Genomic DNA, 26,306 nt, shown 5'->3' with positions numbered 1-26,306 from the left:
TTCCGGCTCTTCGCGGCGCATGTTATTCTATATCATATCCTAAAAACAACTTATATGAGCTTATTGAAAAAGAATCTGATACAGAAATACATTAACATAAAAGTGCCACGAGTTTCTTTTTTCTTGCAAAGATATGTATATGATTTTTGCCGGAGAAAAAATTATTTATTGATATAAGATGTTTTTTGCAAAAAGTACATATAATTATAGTACATAAAAATATCGGACACTACGTGCACGTGTTATAAAGATATCAATTTGGTTCGCTATAAACGTAGATAACATAAATACCGATTTGCCAATTCTATTAATTAATTTTTAATAAAGAGAAAAATATAATTATAGATTTTTCAAAATTCTTATCATGTTTTGTCACAGGACACAATGACCCTCTTGCCAGTTCCACTGCAACTGTGACTTCCGGACCGGGTCAACAAAGTAATCCTGCAGGTGAAATTTCCTCCGGTGGTACAATTAGAGGTGGTACATTAGATGTCCTCTTATCAACCACTTATTGCCGCAGTCAAATGTACCTTTCACGACAATTGGCTCAGTTACATCCCGAGCTCACGATGCCGATGTTCAGCGGTAAGTCGAATCTCCATTAATATTTTCACAATCCTAATTTCAAAAATTTATTCTGTAATATAATATAGTTTTATGATAATATTATAATTGAACATATCAAGCTAATTTAAAAAAAAAAATTATTGTTTTGTATAGTTAAAAGACAAAATTTTTAGTTTTCACGTTTTTGAGAATTAAAACAAAAATAAAAAGCTGCGAGTTTCTAAATATTTCTTTAGAATTGCTTATGATACATATAATTCGATATAGTTAATTACAGTTCTCCGTATTTGCTGGAGTTGATTGATCTGTTCCGCGAAATGCAAAATAAAATAGTTGATTAAACATCGTTTTATTTAGTTTTTCTGTAATTCTAATATCGTGACGTGTCTAATATATTTTAAATTAGCGCAGTGTATAACATAAGCATAATTAAAAACTTTTTAATATGTAGGCGTGTATGGAATATGTTCGGGGCACTTCTAGGGCACACTATAGTTGTAATTAAAAATTTATTTTTTTTTGTATTTAAATTTTTGAGATATCATTTTATTCTATTTATTTATTATATTGTTGTAATGTGAAAAGGTATTTTAGAAATTATGTAATAAAGAATATGTTAATCGCAAGTTATCAAACACGCTGAATGCATAAAAATTCTGCAATTCTTTTCCCTTAAGCTGATATTATTTCTGTAGAAGATAGCGTATTTATATTAACAAAGAGACAATCTCTTTTGTAAATAATTTTAAAGCTACTTTTATATTAAATTTTATTTTCTTATAACTTTAAAAAATATGCACAATTTTGTGAATATGTTTATAAAAATAAGGATTATTTGAATGGAATTAAAAATCAGTTTGAATGTGATTTATAGATTTACGTAATATAGAATACTACCGGTTATGATAAAAAATTGTTATGTTTTTCAAAAGCTTTGACATATAAAAAAGAATTTACATTGCAATGCAATTTATGCAATGCAATTTATTTTGTGTTCTAAATAACATGATTATAACGATGATTATAACGCAGTAGGATTACTAAAACAAACAAAGAATTATTTCCTTTTATTATCATAGAAGCGCACGCAATAAGAAAGTCAAATTTATGCGGCATCGTGCGATCTTAATAGAATTATAGTTATTTGCACAGACAATTGATTGTACGAATGTAATAAAGAATGTTAATTATATAATATAACAACTCTTACATGTCTGTTTTCTTATCGATTATCGTTCCGGAGGCGTGTTGTATAAATCATATAAATATTGAATTATCGCTGATCTGTTTAACGTCTATTAATAGAGGAATTTGCATCAATATTTTATAATTCAGAGTAACGAAGGATATATTTTAAAAGATAGTTTAATATTACAATATATAAAACGCACAATACAATTATTTGTAATACAAATATACACATCCATCAAATAATAGATACCTGTATGATATACGACAGGATCCAATAATTTATAAAAAAATGAAATATATAAATTTTTGATTGATAAGGTTGAAAGATTGAGCACATGGCGTTTTAATTATCTACGATATTTAAAAAGCGTGAAAGATTGATGTGGCGCGTGTGCTTACAAGAGAGAGAGAGAAAGACAAAAAAATTCGTGCAACAAGAACTCAAAATAATTCTAATGAATTACTGTCTTATACATTTCTGGCAAATGGATTACATTAGTTTGCTTTACTGCGCTCGAAGCGGCGAACATTTTGTTTCCGGAACAATGTAACATGAAGTGGCAATTTTAGCTCGCTGAATTCTATATATGATATCGCATTCCATAGCAGCGTGTAATACAAGAATAAAAAAATTTTATTTTATTCAAAGAAAAAATCTTTTATTCGTATATCTTTTCGATGGTTATATTTTTTAAAGAATTGATAAAATTTAATAGACAGTTTGATTCAGATATTCTCTGTCTAAGACAGTGTATCTCTTTTACAAATTAAAATTTCTGAACTTGTAAATGTGCATTCAGAAAAATTAATCATAGTATACTAATCGATTATATAATTTTATTTTTATATGTAAAAATTTAATTTTATATTTATACGTTGGTTTTTACACGATAAAACATTTTAAATTATTTAAAACTAAAAATATATAAACGAGATAGCTACATATAATAACAAAATAAATATAACGTAGATATAGAATATAATTTGGTCAAAACAGGAACTAGTATTAATTGTAAACTCTTTTTCAAGTATTTACGACAAGTATGTATAAATTAATTGAAGGATTAAATTACAACTAAACATTTAATGAAAATTTTTCATAAACTAACATATGAGAGAAAGAATTAGATTACAACTAATCATTTGATGAAAATTATTCATAAACTAGCATATGAGAGAAAAAACTACATTACAACTAATTATTTAATGGAAATTACTCATAATTGTACCATGTAAGAGAAAATTTACAAATGATATTAGCTGTTGATCAAACAAACTTATATTTCGTACAATCTATATTGTATAAAAAAAATTCTATCTCTGTAGAAGTGAGAAAGATTAAGATATTCATATTCCAGGTTTATATTTCAACTTTAAATTATAAATTAAAACAACAAAGATATTATATTAATAATTGATATAATGTTACTGTACAGAATCATATTACACAAAAGGGAAAAGAATTATAGAGAAAGAGGATGAAATATTTATAAAATATTAATTGTTTTATGTAATCTCATATTTTTGAAATACAGAAGCGCAATGAGAGAATAGGCGGCATTATTGAAACAATCGCAGATAATTGCATGTAGTCATGGAAATAATTCTATGTGATTTTACGCGTGCACACATGCTCTGAAACACATGCATGAAAACTAGTATGTTATTTATGTATGTCGATGAAAATAACGAACGTTCTTCCACATATTTCAAATGGAACATTATATCAATACTGTAAAAAGCAATATTACAAATATGTTCATATAATCGGTATACGAATTAATTAAATGCAAAATGGAAGGGAGTAAGAGAGAGAGAGAGAGAGAGAGAAAAAGAATAATAAAGTCATTTAAATTAAATTTACTCAAATTGTAAAACAACTGTTGTATATTTAAATGATTTCAGATTAAGAAGAAAGATATATATATGTATGATAAGATATGAAAGAAAGCTGAATAAATTTGGCAAGAAAAAAATATTAAATGTTCACATATATTATCGCAAACAATCGTTAACAGATATATTTAAAGGTAATAATTGAATTTATTTTATTAAATAGAACGAGAGAAAAAAATTCAGAAAAATACTATAAATTTATAAAATGATATATATTTATATGGATTTACATAGGTTTAGAATAAAGTTTGCAGTGTCAATGATAGCTTAATATTTAACTACGATTAATATCGAATAAAAGAAAATATGTCGATAATCATAGTATTATTGATGTAATTTGATGTGATTTGGTTTTCATTTAATATCTCGATAATTTACATGTTTCAGAAATTACACATCGATTTCAAACAGCCCGTAGAGAAGTTCGGCAATTATTGCTGCAGTATTTGCTACCGTGGTTACATAATATGGAACTTGTTGATCCTAATGTACCACCACCATCTAATCCGTTAAGTTATTACCAGGTGAATAAAGCTCAATATCATAATTATCTCTGGAATAGTAGCAATGCGGAAAATTATAATTTGCAATTAAATACAAAAAATATTTAAGAAAACTAATATAATCGGTAAAAAGATTATCACTAAAAGTGATATATATCACAATATAATATTATCTTTCGAGAGCTTATAAAACTCTGCAAACTCATATATCTTAGCCATATTTTACTAGAATTGCATTTTTTCGTCAATTATCGAAAGTTGATGAGATAATCAAACTTTGCAAGCTTTTAATTGGACATTTAACATAACGAATACATTTTTTTATTCATAAAGAAACACACAAAATAACACGAGCAATTTTAAAAAACAAAATTATTATTTGAAAAAAAGTATTACACGCGTGTTATGAAGGAGAAATTGCTTCAGATAACTTTGCATAAAATGAGTTTTGTTCGTTTCATGGTGATAAGTTAAATTCTTATTATACATTATATATGTCATAAATAATTTAGTTTCAACAAAAGAGCAAAAAGAAAGTTTGGAGGCGCCGGGTATCGATCCCGGTACCTCTCGCATGCTAAGCGAGCGCTCTACCATCTGAGCTACGCCCCCTGTGATCTAGATTGTGAGCAGGATTGTTTTAAATTGCGATCGTGATCCACTTTCAGTAAAAGGATCCAAAAAGTGATCTTGGAGGCGCCGGGTATCGATCCCGGTACCTCTCGCATGCTAAGCGAGCGCTCTACCATCTGAGCTACGCCCCCTGCTTATACTTGATTTTAATGACCATTTTTTAATATTATGAATGATCTACTTTTAGAAGGAAGCTTTAAATATGATTTTGAGAGATTTCCTAGTATTTATCTCGCTGCTTTGTAAAATGCACTACATGACGTTCCGTGACGTACTTGATTTTAATGATTATTTTGAATTCTGATTGATGAAAGAAGCTTCAGATATGATAATGAAAGCTTTTCATACTCATTTTAATGCATCGCTTATATAAAATTAATGAGCTATGCCATCGCCATGTTTTTGATCTTAAATTAATCTATTCAAATAATTTAATAAAGAAAGAGAGCATAACATACTCATTGCATTCATTTTCCATTTAAACTGTTCGATTATTAATGATAGTAATAGCTTTAATCAATAGAGATGGAGAAGTGTAGGGAGAGGGAAATAGTCATCGAGAGAATTCGCTTTGCATGCAAACGTTATTGTAACCGATTTCCAATACCCGCACCTTTCCTTTGATACTTTCACAATTGTCACTAATAATAATATTATGATATGCAATATTATGATATTAATGATATGCAAATGATTAATATTAGATTAATAATAGCTGTTCTGTCATATCTTGCAAACAGATCGTTAAATTTAATGAAGCAATTTTCGCAGTAGAGCGTAATTAGAATTTCAGTCTTTATATATATAACTTGCTAATGATTTTTTATCCAAGAACTATAAAAAAAAAATATTTACATGATCTTATTCTGTGCCATGTATTTTTTTTTTTTTTTTTTTTAATGGTTTTTTAAATGGTTTTCAACAGTATTATACGAGCGATGTAATACGTGGAGGAACACGTAGAGAAGGATGGGGCAGCGCAGAAGCGACAGAGATGGTGCTCAATAATCTTTTTTACATCACAGCGAAGGTAAAATGCTTTATTTGTTATTATGTTAAGCATTATTTAAACCATCGATTTAAATATGTCACAGTTTTCGGATGAGCATCCTAAAGAAACAGAGGAACTTTGGGCGACTTTATGTGGTTGCTGGCCGAACAATCTCAAAGTTATAATACGCTATTTGATTATCATCTCGGGGATGGCGCCTCAAGAATTGCTGCCATATGTAAGTGAAACTTTTGAAATGATTTTACTCGTAGTAAAGTGGCAGCGATGTAATCTTTGAAAGTATCGAAATGTTATTTATCAGGCGAAACGTGTTGTATTGTATCTGGCACGGGCTCGTCCAGATCGTCTCGTCGATGAAATGATGACGGAATTAGAAACGGTCGAGACTCTAAATTGCTTAATTGAACGGACGGAAACACCACCCTTTTATCGGCTCACCAGCATGCGGAAAGCCTCGTCGCATAGCGACGCTCCAGCGGCCGATCCTGCCAATCCTCCCCGTGATCTCGGCGTCGAGAAAGGTACCATCCATACGAAAAGACATTCCGGAGAAGATCCCGTCAAAACCGGGTAAATAACTAAGTTTACTGAAATCTATTATTCATCATCGAGATTGCATAAATTAAATCTCATTTGAATTTTAAAAAATGCAGATCTAGAAAGATATCTTTAGAGAGCAGTTATTTTAAAATATAATCTTTTTATATAGTAATGCAAAGTTCAATATGGTTTTTCTTGACATTTGTATTTTCTCCATAGTTCCAAGTCCGATACCGCGCTACGAGCACTCGCGGGATTTCAAACTCCAAGGGCGGAAAAGACGAGGACTGCAAGCGGTCCGCCAGTTCTTCCAGACGATCTATCAACTCCGACTACGGAAGCCGAGGTCATTACTCAATTAAAACTTGGTGACGCTTAGCAAATAAAAGATATAAAGGATCATAAATTTCTACGATTGAAAGATTTCACTTTTCATTTGCGAAGTAGAGAAAGTTTGGAAAAATATTAACTAATTAAGAAAATAATTCTTTTAACAATTCAATATGAAAGTAATTAATCTATTTTAGTTAACTACCGACGAATCGTGTTACGCCGCTCGTAACGGGCCCGTTGGAGTAAATGGAAAAATGCCATGTGTCGACGAGAAGTTCGATATTCCTCAACCGCATCCTTTACCGATGCCAGAATACGGCGGATATTTTGCTCCTTTAACTGAGTACTTGCCTGACAGTTCTCAGCCAATAAGCGGGTTCCACAGGTATAATTTCAATACCTAAATTTTTGTTTACTTTGTCGAGCAATGTATGTTAATAATTCTTCTTTACCGTAATTCTTAGGTGCAATATTGCTGTGATGTTGCTCACTGATGTAGTCGTCGACGGAATTCAGCTGGATTGGGCCATACACGTCCCTTTGATGTTGCACATAGTCTTTCTTGGATTGGATCACTCGAGGCCATTGGTGCGGGATCACTGTCGTTGCCTGCTGTTGAATCTACTGGTTGTGCTTGGCGATCATCGCGATCATCTTGGTGTGGCACGCGTACTTCTTGCATCCAAGACGGAACAATTGGGATTAGGATTATCCACACCGGCGTTGCCAGTGCTGGAACACAACTTTACGGAAGTGGACCCGGAATTCGACAGTTACCTGTATGGTCCTCCACCAGTTCCGCCACCCACAACTCCACCAATATCATCTTCGCCACCTCCACCCTCTTCGCCCCCGCCCCCGCCACCTCCTCCGCCACCGCCTCCGCCACCGCCTATGCCTCTCGATTCTTCAGCATCTCTGTCGATACCTCCGCCGCCTCCACCTCCTCCACCTCCGCCGCCGTTACCTTTTGCTTCTGTTGCGGACGATACACCTACTCATTCGTCTTTATCAAATTCGACATCGACCCCGCCGATGTCGATGAATCACGGGAATCAGTCGGCAGCAGATAGTAAAGATTATGGGAATTCTCACGCGTACGGTAAGATATCCATACATATATCTTGAATCTTCACAAAAAATTAGTAGAAATAAAAAAATTTGCAGAATCAGCAGTATGCAATAGCTGGCCAACCTCGAGCGGAACGACAATGAACACGATACCGCCCGTTATTGTAACTCCGGAAGATGCGAACAATTGGACCGGTCCTCAACCAGGTCCCAATATGCCGATACAGGACGTTATTAAATCCTTGATTAATTTTCTAGCATCTAGGTACATATAATTAATTACGTACATGGGCGAATAGGATTTTGAATTTAATATAATTTTCCAATGATAGAACAAATCAACCGTTGTGGAATTACGAGGACATGACTGCCAAAGTATGGTGGGTCCGTAGTGCCGAGCAACTCACAGTATTATTACGACACGTCTTACGCGTCTTTAGAGATTCGTTGCCTCATGCATTAGTCAGCCAAAGATGGGCACAAACGGCACTGCAATTGGGTCTTTCTTGTTCATCTAGACACTATGCAGGAAGATCTTTGCAAGTTTTTCGTGCGTTGCGTGTTCCTATAACATCTAGGATGTTATCCGATATCTTATCCAGACTGGTGGAAACAGTCGCCGAGCAAGGCGAGGATATGCAGGTACCGTTAAACATTTTTAAAAGCATAATTTTTAAATTTTAATGCGAGCAAGAACGTGACATACTATGACTATATATATTCTGTGTATTTTTTTTTGCATCAGGGATACGTAACAGAGTTGTTGCTAACATTAGAAGCAGCTGTCGATTCGCTCGAATCGGATTTTAGACCGCTCGATTTTATGAAAGAGATCTTCAAATCGACGCCTAATCTGAACAATAAGGATCCAGTGTCGGGAAATGTAATTGGAGGAAAACGCAGCCCAGGTGGAGGAAACGGTTATCCGGTTGGACCGCACATGTTCTCTCACTTAAATCAAGGCGGACATACAAGGAGCACTAGCTACTCGGTCAGTTATTGTATGAAAAGGTCCAGCGGTGGCAATTCTACGACCAGCGATATGAAAGGTTATTATTACATAATACTTCTTGCAATAATCACATCGTAAACTTTTTCTATTAGCTTTAAATTGAGTTTTATACAAAGATTTTCATAAAGAGAATATTCTTATTGCAGAAGTTGACAACAGAGTCGGCGGTAATAAATATCCCAATTCGAACCTGTCGAGATCAAGATCAGCACAGTCCTTGAAATTATTGGGCGATTCCGCGACGCAGGACGACAAGATGACGATATTAGCACAATTGTTCTGGTTAGCGGTGTCTCTGCTTGAATCGGATTACGAACACGAGTTCCTTTTAGCGCTGCGACTTCTTAGTCGCGTGCTGCACAGACTACCGCTTGATCGACCGGACGCCAGAGACAAAGTTGAGAAATTACAACAACAATTACGGTGGACTTCGTTTCCTGGTGTACATGCGCTCTTATTAAAAGGATGTACTAGTCCGAATACATATGAACCTGTCGTTACATTGCTCTCTCAATTTACACCTTTGTTGGATCTACCAGTAGTCGACCCCACGCAAAGCCTCGCATTTCCGATGAATGTTGTATCGTTACTGCCGTACATGCTGTTGAATTATGAAGATGCTAACGAACTTTGCATCAGAAGCGCCGAAAACATTGCACAAGTAAGACTGTTTTATTAATATCTTATTTGTTATTGTTACTAGCCCGCGATTATTTAAATTTATTTGTTATGTTAATAAAAATAAAAGATATTGTAATTATATTTAATATATTGTACTACATATACTAATTATATTATTGTAATTAATTTGTGTAATTTATTGTTATATTATGCTATTTATTATCTCTCCTCTTTCTCATTTTTCTTATAGGTAAGTGCAGAAAAGGGGAAGAAATTAGAGAATCTTGGTACAGTCATGACATTATATAGCCGGCGTACTTTTAGCAAGGAAAGCTTTCAATGGACTAAATGCGTGGTGAAATATCTTTACGATTCGTATGCTTATCTTAGTTTCAATATGCTTGCTTTCCTTGTGGAAGTTTTAGAAAAAGGTCCGAGCAGTGTGGCATTGTCAGTACTCAGTATTATACATTGCATGTTACATTATGTGGATCTGGCGTCTCCAGCTGCACAACCCATCAATACCGAACTTTTGAGAGTGATCTCTAAATATGTTGAGGTAAAGCTGCAAAATATATTAGTTTCATAGTCGCAAATAGCATTTCAATACCAATTTTAAAAATACGTAGCATATCAATCGACTGTAATATGTGTAATCTTTTTTGTACAATTAAGCAAACGAATATTTTTTTTAGGGCACTCACTGGAAAGAAGCGCTTAAAATCTTGAAGCTTGTAGTGACAAGATCGTCGACACTCGTAGCGCCACCGACGTCGATGCACGGTTCATCCTGGGATTCTTCACTGGCATCGCCACATCCTAGTTTCACTGATACAGAGATATTTACGAAAAAGGAACTACCGGGTAAGTTCACATCTCTATTTAAATGAAGGGGATCCTTAAGAGGATGCCGGACTCCTCTTTTACCGGCCACAATTATTATATTTTTGCAGACCGAAATATTTTTATTGGTTACATGAAATAAGAAATCCTTTTCCACGATTATATACATCAACATAGTGAAAACCTTACGCTTTTATGTTAAAAATGAAGAAAAACTAAAAAATTACAATTTTTTTACCGGCTTCTTGCGTCAGATCGTAACAATATTTGCTTATTATAAAAGTTTTGCATGTACAAAATAAGATAGGTTTGCACTCGGAAATGCATGAAAGAATATAAGTGAACTTTTAAAAATGTTTTTTACTAGGCTTTTAAGTACATTTTTAAACGTTCACTTATATTCTTTCATGCATTTCCGAGTGCGAACCTATCTTATTTTGTACATACAAACTGCAAAACTTTTATATTAAGCAAATATATATTATTATGGCTGGTAAAACAGGACAGTCCGGCATCCTCTTTAGGATTCCCTCAATAAGTATTTATTTTTCCTGGATGTATTATCGATTTTGTTTTTTCCTTTTTGCGATGCATGCACGGCACGGATGATTTATTGTACAACTCTCAGGTTATGATAAAAATAACAATAGCGATAGATTGTAATCGCTTTATGAAGCCAATATGTAAAATTATATTTTTCTAAAAGAATCTATAATTTATATCTCTTAAATTACATTATATTTCTTTGAATATATTACTTATCCTCCTATGTTTATGATTACTTGAATTTTTAAGATACATGTTTTTGGAAGTTTTTTTTAATAGAGCTAAAAAGTTTTATAAGAGATAAATACATAAAGGATGATTTTTCTACATTATCACATATGTAGAAATGTAGATATATTAATCTTATTACATAGTTCTTTAAATATTTATAATTTACACTTGTCTATATTATTTTAATGAATAGGGAGGACAATGGACTTCACATTCGACTTATCTCAAACGCCAGTAATCGGTCGACGTTGGTTGATTCGTCAAGGTGTTGAAGAAAAATTAATTAGTTCGTCACGTTGCTCCTTATCCTTATCGCCGGCTGACAATAGCGCCATTGCAGGATGGAAGAGACCTTGGATGTCACAGGTATAGTTATTAATTAATATGATGTAATGTATATATATTGCGTATAAATATATTGAATTATGTATATAAAATGTAAAATTAAATTCGTTCTTTATAATAGGGTCGTGTTAGAGAATGTTTGGTAAACCTGTTGACAACATGTGGCCAGAGAGTTGGATTACCAAAAAGCCCGTCGGTATGTTTTCATTTTGCAAATTATTTTTTGATTATTGGGCGCGTTCAGGAAACACAACTGTTGAGCATCGTCTTCTCAACAGTGGACGTTGATTTGTTGGTTCTAGAAGTAAGAACCAATCACGTTCGATTGCTATTCAACGGTTGTGTCTCCTGAATGCACCCATTGATTCAAGTAGTGTGAACATTCCTTTCCTATGGTCTGTGCGGATTATACCTTATCGAAGACAATTGACTCTCATTATGTACCCCTTTCTAGGATGAGCACATTAGTTCAATGACATTGTATAGCAAGGTAAAAGGTCATTTTTAAATGCAACTAGCACACGTCCATTGTTATTCGCAATAGTACAAAATATCTATACTTGTAATTAATTGCAATGTTTTTTTATGAATCATACTTCCACACTTCAGTTAGCTTTATAAAAATTTTGGTGCACTGTTGCAGGAGGGAAAAAATATATTTATGTCTGTGTAGGATCTTATGAAGTGGTAGTGTAACTGTCCAACACAGACATCTGAGGTCTATTATCTTGTAACACTTTGTCGTCTACTGCAATTATGGAAAAAATCACCCATTAAATAATATTATGTTAATATTTTTAATTTGTATTTTAATCATTGCTATATAAAATTATTTAATATATATGAAGAAAAGTTATTAATTAAATCACAAATGGATAACTATACATAGAATAAATTAGTTTCTGATTTTAGCAAGGGTTGTTGACACAATCCAACAATCAATAATCATTTATGACATACTTAATAACGTCTTCATAGATATTATCATTTGACGACAACGTGTTATATTAGTGCAGTTGATATAAAATAATGTATCATTGTCCGTGATTAATATGTATATTATTATATATGCAGGTTGCTCCATTATTATTATGGTAATTGTTAATTCTTTAACAATTTGATGATAAATCATTATACATAACTGTTTCTTACTTTTTAACATTAAATACAAAATTTAATATGTCACTGTTTCTTGGCTCATAATGTTAAAAAAGTTTATCTTTTGATATTACAATTGCTTATTTCTTAGAATCTGATAGAAACAAAAATATATAATTGCAGAGCACTTTGCATATATATAATTAGTAATTGTAAAACACATATATGCACAATTCTTAAATATCTGGAACAAACTCATGTAGTCAGTTGGAATTGAAACATTATATTCAAGGCAATTAGCAATTGAGGGATTTAATTGAGAAGCAATAAAATATAAATGCATGTTGTAATATTGATTATTATCGCAAAATCTTTTTTCTTGAGCTAATAATATGAAATATTATAATTATTGATTTTGTATTAAAAAAGTTGTCACATATTTGCTTTTAATTTCTTCAATTTATTTCGTTATATACATGTTTTTCATGTGTTATCAATAATATTTTTAATTTAGGTTATATTCAGTCAAAGTTCGGATTTGATGGAAAGACAATCATCCATGGCCTCTTCAACGGAAGAGGTTTCTGGTGCAAATAACGATTTGAGCGGAGGATCTAGACGGGATGACGAGCAGTTTGGTGTATTTAAGGACTTTGACTTCCTTGAATATGAAAGTGAAAGTGTTGAAGTAAGCTATGATGCTTTATTGTAATTTCTGAGAATATAAAGAATACTAACTCAATCGCTTTCGATGAAACTTTACAGGGTGAGAGTACGGATAATTTCAACTGGGGAGTTCGACGTCGTCCTCTTAGTGAGGGAGAGGAACGAGAACCCAGTTTACGACAGTTCGAGGAAAGTTTAAGTGAAAAAACACTATCATCCAGCAAACATACAACACGGGTAAATATTGTATATAAAACTAAAAAATAACTTTTGCTTTATTATATATGATTTTTTGCTTGTAATATGTATCCTATTTTTTCTTTTTAATATTTCTTTTTATTCTTAAAATTTTGTATATTTAGCGTGGTGTGGCCGAAGAGTCATCAGACGATGAAGCCGGATCGGAATCACCTTTAGATGAAGTACCAGGAGGTGTATCCGGCACGGGCCAGGAAGCAAATAGCATCCCGGGAATGTTCCCGCCGTCCTCTCTCTCATTGATACCTAGTCGTACGCGTCACGATTCATCCACAAGGTCTGACACATCGTAAGTTTCTATGTGAAAATTTTTGGAAACCTGTATATTAATCGATTTACTCGAACTTTCCGCCTACAGTGGCTCGAGCGCGGGAGATCTTGGCGATGTGACACCCTGTAACGCGTCGCCCAATCTGTCCGCATTGATGCCATTTCGACAGGTCGTACGAGATGATGCTGAAGAGATCTGGAAGCAGCAAATTCAAAGTCTTATCACTCAAGCTCCATACAATACTTTAAGCTTCTTTCAATTGTTGAGCAAGATCTTGAGAGTAAGTGAAAGAAGAATATGAGAATAATGAAAAGTGAGAAACGTGAAAGTGTTATGAAAATTAATATTGATAAATTTTTTGACAAAATATTAATCTTCAGTTGTTTCCATTTTCCCGTGAAAAATTATTATAAAATTATTACAAAATTATGTTTTATATCGTTAGGATGTGAGCAGCAAATCCGTTGGTCTAACGCGTGAGGCGAGCGCTTTACTCTGCAATGGCAGCCCGGCTTCATCTCATTTGGGTTGTCATTTATCTAGTCATGCCGAGCTACTGAGTTCAAAAGCTGAACCGCCTTTGGTGTGGTTCTCGGTCGCTATATTCGCGAATCAGCGATTAAATGAAACATTGCGCTTTGGAATGCTTGAGGTACAGGAACATTTGGAAACATTTCTCGATAGAAAGGACCATGCCATAGAAGTAAGTTTGACATTTCATACTTTGTAATGATTATCTAAAACATATATATATAATAATAATAATAATAATAATAATAATAAAAATAAAAATAAATTGTTAATAAATAAAAATAAATTGTTTTTTTAAGAATATATATATATTATTATTTTTTTTTTTTTTTTCCAGTGTTTGGAGGCAGCTAAAGCAACCGCTAAGCTTCAGGCATTAGGGGATAGTCACACCACAGAAGCGGGCATTGAAGAGATGCTATTGGATCTCGGCAGAGCGCTCTATAAGTTGCATTTTCAACTTTTGTTGTTAATTGAAGCGTCAAACAAAATGCTAGGAGCATTAATGACCGCCGCTAGAAACGTACAGATTCCTCTGCAGGATCTATCCGTCGAGATCGCCGTTATGAAGATAACTTTAAGTAGAGCGCTCGAAGAGAGCACTGAAAGTGAACGAGGAACACCCACTCCGACACCCAGTCCTAGTCCATTGCCAGGTACCGGAGCCGTAGAAGAAGTCGCCAGAATCGCTGAACTTTTGAGAAATGCACGGTGGTGTCCGGCACTCGAAGCTGTCAGACTGCACAGAGCACAATGGCCCGGTGATCCTTTTCATGATGACGACGATGTGACAACTGCCGTTAATATGTACTGCAAATATATAGGTCAGGATAGATCGGGTAAGTTTAAAAAACTCTTGCGTTATATATTTTTGGTAAAAGTGATGTTTAGAGGATGCAGTCCCGATGATCTTGACATTGACCTTGACATATGTTGGGGGCGGGGGGGCGGAACATACTGCCTCCACGCATATACTTTTTAATGAGAAGTGAAATTCTACATTGGTTTGTAACTTTTCATTCAAAGCGAGATTCAACTCGTGTACAACCCATGTAGAATCTCACTTTGCTTTAAAAAGTGTATGCATGGACACAGTAGATCCGCCCCTCTACGGGAGGGCTCCACTATCAAAGAACTAGTCACATTGGTTTGCATTGAACCTCGCTTCGCGTGGAAAGTTGTAAACCCATGTGGAACTTTACTTCGCATTAAAAAATGTATGCATAAAACAGTGGGTTTCGTTCTTCGCCCCCCCCCCCCCCCTCCTACAAAGGGGCTCCACTTCCGGAAGAAATAATCTAACCTGACCTAAATCTATTTCTAATTTAATTTCTCTTTATCTTTAAAATTCCTCTGTCCATTTGTATATTTATTTAGTCCACACATTTAATAAATAATATTTTAGTTAATAATCTTGTAATAAAAAACGAGCGACGGCTAAAACCTTCTGTAGATCACTTAGGAGGGTGACCTTGACAACATATGTCAAAGTCAAGATCATCGGGACTACATCCCCTAAACGTCACTTTTACTTTTTGATTATAACAATAAGCGAAATAAATGTTGACTTATATATTTTCTATATCGATGTTTTAGATATATTTGTAGTGACGAGGAAAGACGACGAGATGTCAGAAATATTTGGCAGATTGATGGAAAGCCTGTTCGAAGTGCTAGCGGCTGTGACGGGATTGGAAGCATTTACGAAAGCTGCGCGCAATCAACATGATCACTCTAATCACTCTAAAACCGATTGTTAATATGAGCTTTAAAGATATAGTATTACGAACTATTCGTTTGGATTAAAGTCGGCGTATATGTATACATATTTACTTATCGTACATATATGTCTAGATATCTTGTATACGATTGTAGGTAAATATATGTATATCACGCACACACGATAAACCTTATTAAGCGGTAGCGTCGCGACGCCAAGTAAATAAAAGTATAAAAAAATTTTCTACAAGAATCAATACAAAAATTTTAAACTTAAATAATTTCTAAACCGTTAAGAGAATTGTGTTTAGATTTTGCATAGATACTCGGAAGAAATAATAGAAAAATCTTCGAAATTTTTATTTTTTGTCAATGTTTTATGATACATCCTTTTAGTAAAAGTTGAACTAAAGGATTGTTCAAAGATTGTATAAAGTATATAAGGATTGTAGATAAAGAAAGCTGTTTTGGCATGATTTATGACATACATTTGAGTATGATAACGGTATCATCGACTTATAAGGGCAAAACTTATATTTCATTTTGCTTTTCTTCTTTCGAGAATGCGCACACAACCTTTGTTCACAATAAAGTAGAGGCTAAGGGTGCCGTCACATGCGGCGTCATTTACGTAAGCGTAACTTGCGTATTCTAGTAATTTAATAGAAGTTACGCTAATCTGAAAGTCGGCATTCACATGGAGCGTATTGCGCGGAATGCCTAACTAATACAACCAATTATAGATTAGAGTTTTCGTTGTACACTAGAAACTGACCAATCACAGTCAAGTATGAAAAGAATACTCGACTGTGATTGGTCAATTTCTTAAGACTTAGGGCTTAAAATTTCTATTGTAGACCCCGCATAACGGAAATGCTAAATAGATTTATGATTGGTTTTCGTAACCTTCGCATCTCGAAAAATACGTAACATGGGGAACCGATATTTTGGATAAGAGTATATGTGAAACAGAATGTATGCAACATTTATAAAGTAGGATTGAATTAAATACAAAACAGTAGAGATGAGCCTCTAGAAGAGAGAGGCGCCAACAGATCATGTGACCAGCCATTTCGTGATTGGCAGGCATAATATGTGCCGATTTGGTCATTGCGGCGCCAATGTAGAACAGGATGTAATACGAATAATTCTCGGACCGAAGATATCAAATGTTTGAGGTTATATTATGCATATTACAAAATATAATGTTCTTTTTTTTTTATTAAAAAAAGAAAAAAATTTAATGAAAGAAATCGTAATAAAAATCATTATATGTATATATATTCAAGATATATATATATACAAGCGCGATACTTCTGGGCACATATCGTACTATGGGACGGGTGCAATTTTTCTGGAGAGATTTTTAAGCCCTTGTGCACCGTGCAAATGTCGTAAAAGTAAGAGTGTCGGATTTCCGCGAATCGGGCACGCGCCATTGCCGGCCGCAATCTGGTCCAGCACCGGACGTCGGCTCATTCCGTACGGTTAAACAATAAGAGCAGGTGATATTCCCATAAAAAACTGTGCATCATGCACTGTTGTACGGTCGTTCTCAATTGCACATTTGCGATTTTTATGTTAACGTCGCTTTTTTTTACACTTAAACATTTAGAAAAAAAATTACACACATCGCTGCAATTTATAGAATAAAATTTTAAAAATCTACGAGATTATATATATATATTGTTTTATAAGAAAATATTATTTACATATAAATTCTTTTTTCCCAGATAATATATCCATTTACAGATGGATATTTTCATATTGCCGGCATTAATAAAATATGACATGTGGTTATCAGTAAGTGGTTGGTGGTCCTATTCACTCTCTCCCACGGTGTTAACATGCTACACGTAGCTGACCACGAGAAAAATCTATTTACAATCCCGCAGAGGATGCTGAGGAGGTGTGAACCTTGCGTTGGTCTTCGGGCTCGATTCTGACTTCTCTCACGCATTCTTTGAATAATAAGACTGATGAACGGATGAAACAATTCGAAAACCAGAGAGGAGGGTCCTTGCTTGTGCACATGCCGAACGCCGGGAGGTCTGTCCGGAGTTGCCTCAGCAGGAGCCCGAAGAGACGTCAACCCACGCGTGTTGAACATATAAAAAAAAAACTCGTCGAATGCGCTTTTAACAGTTTCGATTTAACTCTTCCTTTCGGGTATCTGGAATTCAGAGATTTCCATTTCTGAATAAAAAATAAGACAAATCTTTTTAGCGAGAGAATCGATAATAATTCAAAAATTATATCAAATATCACAAGCATTATAAATATTATAATGTCTTTCACATTCAGCAATGGATGTGCTGAAATAAAATCGAAATTGTTTATTATCCGAATTCTTTGAAACTATACAGGATTATTAATTTTTAATAACTTTATGCGTCATGAGCTACTCTAAGTGATTAATAATTAAGTTATGAGTGTTAAACGCGTTTAAATGAAAGTTGAGATATATCTGCGCGATTGATATAATTTTCCTTTCGTCGAAGACACGTTTTTATAACGGGAAAAGGAGTCGGCTATCCGTTTCTCGCTTCACAAACAATCAAATCCGACTTATGTAGGTCAAAGCGCACGATATCGTTTTAGGCCACGGTGGCAACAACCACCGCTGCATCGCCGCCTATTTATACAGGGCGTTGGGCTTTTTGTCAGTCGCGGGGTGGTTCTCTCTGTCCTAAACATCACATCCGCCGAAATGTGCTTCCTATGCGGTGTGTTAACGCTGACCGGGAGGAGGAGGGCCTCGCGAGGAACCGAGAGGCAGCGGTGGCGAGAGGGAAGCCACAACAGGAACCACCGCCTCGTTTCCTTCAGCAGCTTCAAACATCCGCTGCACCAGCCGCTGCCAGATCTCTTACCCCCTGCCGCTTCAGCTCGCGCTCAAAGGGACGCGCGCCCGTTCGTTTCCCCTTTTCACATCGGAAACGAAAGGATGCGTCGGATGCGTTTTTATTCGTGGTCCTTTTTCCATGCGAGAAGTCTTTCCAAAATCTCCGTTCTGTTTCCGTTTCTTCTCGCTTTGACATCGGGTTCCATTTTGTGCAAGAGCTCAAAATCAGTCAGAAATTCAATTAACTCTTGCATCTAATCGCACTAAGAACAAAAGATATTCTTCCTACGAACAAAGTAAAAATACTCTTTATGTACATGCATATTAAACTTTCAAACATACATATCCCAGATAGCGCAGAAAAGCTAAAAGACATTTTAAAGATGTTTAAAAGATAATAAGACATTTAAGTTGTTTTTAGTCATCTTTTAGGAACATGTGCTTTCTGGAACTATATATATTTATGTTTGGAAATTTGTGACAATTAAATAGATAATTTACGCAGAAGTTAGTAGCTCGGCACGACTTCTTTTAATGATTCAGTCATATATGTATGTATAATGAGAAATTTTTCACGATTAATCGTGTTTTCGTATTTTAAGGAAAGAGGGACTGCGAAATTGTGGACCAGAGGACGATTGAACACATCGGTCTTCTCCAAGACAGGAAAAGTGAGAAGAGGGATGATGGGTGGATGTTACACGATTGTACCGGACTCACGTGCTCGCACGAGACAGCAGCAACAGTAGCGGGGCAGCTCGTCGAATCACCAGCTGCCGATTCGCCGAGTCGACTCCTGGAAGCACGGGAGTCGATCTAAAATTAGCGGCCCCGCGACGTGGCACCCCCGCCTAGCCCTTACATGGCCACGTCATGGGCATGCACTCGGCTACTTCGAGAGTAAGAGAGAAAGAGAGAGAGAGAGATGGAGTGAAGAAAAAAAGGGAAACAATAATAATCGCAGCTTGCCCGGCACGAGTTGATCACGCGCGAGATCTAGCAGCTGGAACTCGTCGACACGGTTGGTCTTTGCTCTAGAAACAATCAGCGAAAGCTAAGCATTTATTTACATTAGCATACAAAGTTGAAAAGGAAATATCTATTCACATATCGTGAGGTAATTACGAAGAAAATAAAGTATCTATTATTTCTTCACAACAAGTATCCTCTTTTCTCTTTATATATTTTAATTCATAAACGAGAAAGATCTGTGGTTTCGCATACACATGTTTTTAGTTTGCATCAATATTTAACTCTAAATTGTGATCATTTAATTTTGATTTTTTCATTATCTCGAATGTGTAAAATATATTAAATCAAATTCACAGAGCCATATCGATATCGATGTAAAATAGAGATCGCGCGGTACAACTTGACTAAAATCTCTTTTTTATCATGGTACACAGGAAGTACCGCACGGGTTAGCAATGAAACACATGGCTCCCGGATGAATGAACGGCGTAACGAACGAAGTCGTTTCATATACGACAAGATAGCACGTTATTTTAATGTTCTGGAAAAAAAATGTCTCAATGAAGTACCGAATATCATCATGCATATGGAGATAACGTACCTAATCACTTTAATTTAATACATGCTTTCATCGTTTCCTTGATTTAAAGAATCGATTCATAATAAAAATATCAAACAATAAATATTTATAATATATTTTAGAGGTCATTTTAAAATATATTTTTGTTATACTCTTACATTGACGAGAGAACAAATGAAGTGTGCAATTAATTATTCACATAAAAAGATACTATATCTTCTCACGTGTAGAGAATTTATTCACAAAATAGTCACTAATTATTGTTTATAAACTCTTTTTCTTGCTTTCTTTTCAGCCTTTTATTTTTTATACTATTTATACGATTAATTTTATTATTTTACTTATATCTTGATATAAGTAAAGTGTATAAAAAAATTGCGCAACGCAATGTGAACAAAAGATTTCGTTTTAATCCGAAACGTTCCAGCAAGATCTCACGCATGCGGGTCGATTAATCGCGTTTCGCGGATCTCTCCTAGTTCATTGTCCTCCCCGAAGTACAGTACATCTCGGTAGGCCGCGTAACCCCGAAACGGGAGATCCTTTGCGGACTACTCCTCGTAGGAGAAACGAGCCCCGTTCCGCAGTACATCTGCGTTGAGCGGATGCAGGCTGCATTTTATGACCGTCCAATGCACAACCGATTCTTATTCGTGCACCCGCACTCACACCCTCCATCGTCTCCGCTGAGCACGCGGCACAACGACTTCTATAATTAGATTTCCTTCCTTCTTTTGGGCTTAGCCACCTTCGGCGGTTGCGAGTGATCTCTTCTCAACCTGCAAAATAAAGAAGTTTAATTAGACTTAGATTAATTAATTACATATACACAATTCTTCAAGTATAAGTAGATACATTTTAATCAGTTTTAATTAGATCTATCTTTTAATGAAATTGTAAAGATAATAATTATATTAATATTTTATTATATCAAAAATTTATATTATTTTATATGAATCGTAGATCAACACTGCTGATCCACAGATTGACATTTGAGAGTCCAATGTTACGGCGGTTTAAAAGATCCACGCGCTCGCGCGTGTCCATATAGGTTTCACATCGGCTATTTCGAACAGGTTGCGCTCGTACCTATTTTTTGATCATTGGCATCGGTCAGTCGGTCGCATCCATGGATTCTCGGGCTGTCGACACGGCAGGTAGACACAAACATAATATAAACGACGGTAGTTAAATCGAGGCGCGATACATAAGTCTCGTCATGCCAAGCTGCACTCTCGTCGTCATCATTTATAGATATCAGTTAATCGTTGGTAATTGGCCAAAATTTGTCTCTAAACTTGCTGCAGCCGTGTGAAATTGCGACATATTTTGATTTCTAACTAAATTGTCAGTCGGCTAACATATTTTCTAGTTAATTAGATTTTTAATAACATCTTATATATGAGCATCGTCAAGCATGTTCGCTCTATTTGTTACTTCTATTAAGAGCCTACACTTGTGTCAGCTGTTTTCAATTATGACGTTAGCAAGTAAAATTAAGCAAAGTCTCTGCTTGCAACTTTCGGTATATTACATAAATAACTTGCATAAATATATAATTAATTAAATTGCTTTTTTTTGATAAAATTTGACATAGCCCAAAAAATAATTAAAACTGCTATTAATTTTCAAAATAAATATGTTTTTTTTCTATATTTTAATTTTTTTTTTTTTTAAGTCACACTAGGTATACTTTTTTTGTAAATATTCTATTTTTCTATATCATAAGTGACTTTACTCAACCGTTCAAGTTAAATCTAAGATAAGATCTATAATGATTGCTATAAGTAAACGCATCTGGAAATTAACAATTTTCACAAGAGCTGCGTTTCCTATTACGATACGTATTTCGTCAATGGATGAGAGATAAATTGACGATGTGTGTCCGAAATTAGTATTTGTAAATCGTAGTAAAGGAATGTCCTTGTGCAATACCGGTATTACTTACAGAAGCTTGCCAAACGACCGATTAACGTCATACCAAAAGAAAAAAGTCATGATGGCAGTCAATGATAAACCTTAAGATATATTCTTATATATTTGATAGAATTCAAAAAAAATTTTTCTTGAAATTTTTGCATGATATACATAATACTGTATATGTATGTATGGTATATTATAATACTGTAAGTTGTAAGCACAAAACATATGATAAGCAACATTTATTTTCCATACCAATTTAAATAACACATTAAAATATATTATAATCAATTAATATATTAAATATAATTGTATATATATATATATATATATATATATATATATATATATATAATTATCCAATTGATAATTAAAAAATCGGCTTTTATAGTTATGCATAAAGAATTAAAAAATTGGAAGATTTGGAAATATAGAGAGATTTGAAGTTTTCATGCTTCAGAAAGAATTCAAAAATTGAAAATTTAGTGTCTTCTTTGGAAAACTTCAAAAATCATACATTGTAATTAGTTGCTGAATTAAAACAAGATAAAAGATTTACTGCTTGACAAGTATTTTACATATTTTCTTCAAAACTCTATTGAAAAAAATCTCTCGATCCTTATACATATGTTATGGCGCTTTGGCAACTTAAATCTGTCCCTGATCTGCATGCAAAATACGAGCTAAACTTAGAGATGTCCGATTTTCCTCGTTACGACAGATCACAGTTTCGTCTTCATCGACCTTAATAATTCCTTTGCTAACTTCAATTGCTATTAAAATCCCATATAATGTTAAGAAATTTTTCTATAACATTAATTATAATAAATTATTTGAAGGATACTATTGATTATTTTGTACTTGGTGCAAATCGAATTTTAAATTATTATTAATATTTTAATTGGAAATCACTTTACGAGTCTCGGAAAATGCGATACCGTGTCGGGGGCAAGGTTTTATGCAGTATCTTTGGGGCTCAAAGTGTTAAGATAACGGCTTAACAAGCGTACCGATTCGCGGCTGGATTCTTCAATGGGCCACTAGAAAGAAGAGAGTTTCTGAATGGGCACGCACACGCATTCTCTCTCCAAGCACATACGCACATATATACATCGCGATACTCCCGTGGATCTTATAGCAGCGAGATATCAACGAACGAAAATGCGACTTCCCCCCAAACCGAGTTTATCTAATATTATACTGTTATACAAAACACATCGTGACGCACGCGATATTTGTACGAATGATTTCGAATTCTTTCGTGTCGCATCATAAAATAAATATCGCTGAGATTCATAATTAAAGTATAGAATTAATTTTTAAATTTTACAGAGATGTCAATACTCTTAAATATATATATAATATAATATTAACAGTTTATTAAATTATTTCTATAAATTTTAGAAAATGCTTAATTATTTTAACTTTATTTTATTTTATTTCAAATATACGCATGTATATATGTTATTGATTTGTACGAACTTCTCTTGTTTTGTATTATTCGTACATTAATATTTAATAACTATTAATAAATATTTATCTAATTTTCTGTTTATACTGTTTAAACAAAGCGTTAAAAAATTTTGAATATTTTCTAAAATTTAATCTTGAGAAATATGAAAAATTTTTCTACTATAGGCTTTATAAAAAAAATGTGATTAAATCGTTCTAAGGCAACAGTATACTGCTACCACGATGTTTCGAGATCCCATATGGACGTAAAGCCCGGGCATGTTCGTGCGCGTGGGTCGCATGCGTCTTGTAGACACACGCGTGTTAAAGGGAAGGCAGTGGAAAAGGGAACTTGAGCCGGAGATGAGACGATGGAGAGAGATGGAGAGGCTGGGCGCGTGTCGGTCGCGTGCCCATTGCCACCGGTGACTCGGGACCTTTTAACCGCCCTTTCGCCGTTTTTCCAGTGGCAAACGTCTGATGGGGAGATCTTTTCAGATAATAGCATTTCTGCCAATGATGAAGATCACCAGTCGACACATGTATCGGAGATAAAATCACGAGGAGATATTTAATAGATGGATGAAAATATTTTTTTCTTTTTATCACGATAAATGACAGAGACGCGTTTGATGCGAGATCAAAGAGAAATAGAATTTAAAATGTAAAGAAATAAATGTGTTTGATTGGCGTTATCCTATGGAGTATAACAATTTTTATATTATGGAAAATACTGTCATATTAATATATTAATATAAAATAAGAATTCAAAGTCCAAAGATAATTCATTAAAAAATTCAGAAATAAAATTCTATTTATAATTTTACATGTTGTGTAAGTATAGAAAATATTTAAGAGATAAAATGCGCATATACATTCTAAAATACAGTTTAGAATACATATTAGAATATATACGTATATGTACGTTAAAATATGCAGCACATAAAATTATAAATAAAATTTTATTGCAAATTACAGATTGCCTACAATGAGTGTGATCATTTTAGCATAATTCTATATATGTATAATAGGCTATATATAAAAGGCAAAATAAACGTGCTGCATTATGATTTTGTGACATATGCATATGTCATGAATTATTTGTTACCAATTGAAACGGTTGTGTGTATGATGATGGTACTTGTTCGTCACTGTATCATTCGAGACCATGACCTTAGTTGTTCACCGTCTAGTTCACTTCCTTTTCCTGTCACTTCCATAAAGACTGCCTGAGCAATAGTGATGAAAGAAAGGGGATAAAGACGTTGGCACGCGAATGCGTAGCCTTGACCAAGCAGAGACAGCTTGCTCTTCTAATTTTGGAAAATGATATTTCATAGGATTTTTTTACAAAATCTTTGTTTCAACAGCTCGTCTTTTATATTAACTACATGACAAGAATTCCAAACGAGAACGGAAGTAATCAACACTTCCAGCATTCTAGATAATCTTTGAAATCGTTGGGACCTTTCTGTCATGCATCAGATTGTGTCAATAATTTTTTTTTTATAATATCGTAATTAAAAAATTTAAAGAGCAAATAACATATATATCTAGATTATATACTTTATATATTATATACGAATTAGATTCTTCTGCATATTTCTATTAATCCATGATTCCGGGACAAAAAAGGACGTAGAAAGTGAAGTATCCGGGATTAATTGTGACCGGGTCAAACTGCACGAGACGAGCCGTCTTCGCAGGTGGCAAGCAGGCATGCAAATCCGAAAAAGGAGGGTCCACGCACACGAGCACGTGCTCGTATTTTGCGAGAGGCCTTCTTTTCAGAAACGACGCGGCGGCGGCGGCAGCGGCGATCAGCTGGCGGTATTTCGTCCTTTTCTCTTCTCCGATCTTCGCAAGACTGAGGGAGAGAGAATTAGAAAAAAACGCTGAAACGGACGAAAATGAGCGTCGCCACCCCTTCTCCATTCCGCGCACCCGCATCCTGTGGCAGCTTTCGTAAAAACCGTCGGCCTGTCGGTCTCCATTCAAAAGCGCGAGTCACGGGGGCTCATTTACGAATTTCACGACGAAATTCTACACTGGCTGAGACGGGGGGCGTCTGCGATCTCGATCGAAGAGGTACGTATCTAAATAGAGATGAATAGATAAATACATATGAATAAAAGGGAAGAGTGCGATCGTGTCTCGAAAGAAGATTTCCTCTTCGGATTATATGAAAGTATTGTAATCTATCTCTAAAAGACAAGAGATAAAAGAGATTAAAAGTTTCTATTAAAGAATAAAATAATATAGTCGATTAATTAAATAGATTTCTTTCAAATAATTATACAAGATATTTATATTGCGTATAAAATTTTAATTAATTTAATATAAAATATTTAAAATATAAAAAATGATTGAGTATAATAGTATATATATAAAGATAAGTGTAAAGATAAGTGTAAAAATATCAAAAAATTGATTATTTTCAATAAATACATTAAAATTCTACATAACTGATCTTATTCTGTCAATCATCGCATAATTTCGATTAAATAATATCAAATGACTATTTGGATAACTTTCCCTCGATAAGGAATACTCCAATAATATCGAAGAAGGAGACGAGTATTTGATTTCTTACCAATGATGGTATAAGAATAGAACACGATCGAGGAGGTATGAAACAGGCGGCTGT

The 26,306-nt window shown here is 34.2% G+C and overlaps 1 protein-coding gene, 1 long non-coding RNA gene and 2 other non-coding genes across 11 annotated transcripts in view; 2 read left to right on the top strand and 2 right to left on the bottom strand.

Annotated features, from left to right (window-relative positions):
- Positions 1–16,068, top strand: part of Fry (Protein furry) — a 29,138-nt gene extending 13,070 nt beyond the window's left edge. For 2 of the 8 annotated variants that reach the window (XM_070309039.1, XM_070309033.1), the window contains 24 exons: positions 379–588; positions 4,045–4,181; positions 5,719–5,823; positions 5,888–6,022; positions 6,107–6,375; positions 6,565–6,691; positions 6,873–7,063; positions 7,143–7,780; positions 7,828–8,014; positions 8,082–8,391; positions 8,495–8,798; positions 8,908–9,422; positions 9,633–9,941; positions 10,078–10,246; positions 11,196–11,368; positions 11,469–11,543; positions 11,802–11,837; positions 12,960–13,133; positions 13,211–13,348; positions 13,474–13,658; positions 13,728–13,920; positions 14,086–14,343; positions 14,509–15,010; positions 15,768–16,068. In XM_070309039.1, coding sequence (XP_070165140.1) covers positions 379–588; positions 4,045–4,181; positions 5,719–5,823; positions 5,888–6,022; positions 6,107–6,375; positions 6,565–6,691; positions 6,873–7,063; positions 7,143–7,780; positions 7,828–8,014; positions 8,082–8,391; positions 8,495–8,798; positions 8,908–9,422; positions 9,633–9,941; positions 10,078–10,246; positions 11,196–11,368; positions 11,469–11,543; positions 11,802–11,837; positions 12,960–13,133; positions 13,211–13,348; positions 13,474–13,658; positions 13,728–13,920; positions 14,086–14,343; positions 14,509–15,010; positions 15,768–15,931 — 5,504 coding nt within the window. In that variant the 3' untranslated portion in view covers positions 15,932–16,068. Of the gene's footprint in view, positions 1–378; positions 589–4,044; positions 4,182–5,718; positions 5,824–5,887; positions 6,023–6,106; positions 6,376–6,564; positions 6,692–6,872; positions 7,064–7,142; positions 7,781–7,827; positions 8,015–8,081; positions 8,392–8,494; positions 8,799–8,907; positions 9,423–9,632; positions 9,942–10,077; positions 10,247–10,853; positions 11,006–11,195; positions 11,369–11,468; positions 11,544–11,801; positions 11,838–12,959; positions 13,134–13,210; positions 13,349–13,473; positions 13,659–13,727; positions 13,921–14,085; positions 14,344–14,508; positions 15,011–15,767 lie in introns of those variants that run through there. The other 6 variants (XM_070309041.1, XM_070309036.1, XM_070309035.1 and 3 more) reach the window with 5 other exon arrangements.
- Positions 4,700–4,772, bottom strand: Trnaa-agc (transfer RNA alanine (anticodon AGC)). Its single transcript has one exon. It is a non-coding gene; the product is annotated as a tRNA-Ala (tRNA).
- Trnaa-agc (transfer RNA alanine (anticodon AGC)) lies at positions 4,852–4,924 on the bottom strand. The gene has a single exon. It is a non-coding gene; the product is annotated as a tRNA-Ala (tRNA).
- Positions 16,069–16,313: 245 nt separating the features above from the next.
- Positions 16,314–18,592, top strand: LOC138940099 (uncharacterized). Its single transcript, XR_011447947.1, has 3 exons — positions 16,314–17,068; positions 17,180–17,395; positions 17,624–18,592. It is a non-coding gene; the product is annotated as an uncharacterized lncRNA (long non-coding RNA).
- The last annotated feature ends 7,714 nt before the right edge of the window (positions 18,593–26,306 follow it).

The sequence above is a fragment of the Polyergus mexicanus genome, unplaced genomic scaffold (assembly GCF_030449975.1).
Source record: "Polyergus mexicanus isolate NDT 795.1 unplaced genomic scaffold, iyPolMexi1.0 SCAF_16, whole genome shotgun sequence".
In the NCBI taxonomy this organism is placed as follows: Eukaryota; Metazoa; Arthropoda; class Insecta; order Hymenoptera; family Formicidae; genus Polyergus; species Polyergus mexicanus.
This window is presented reverse-complemented; position numbering and strand designations above follow the sequence as displayed.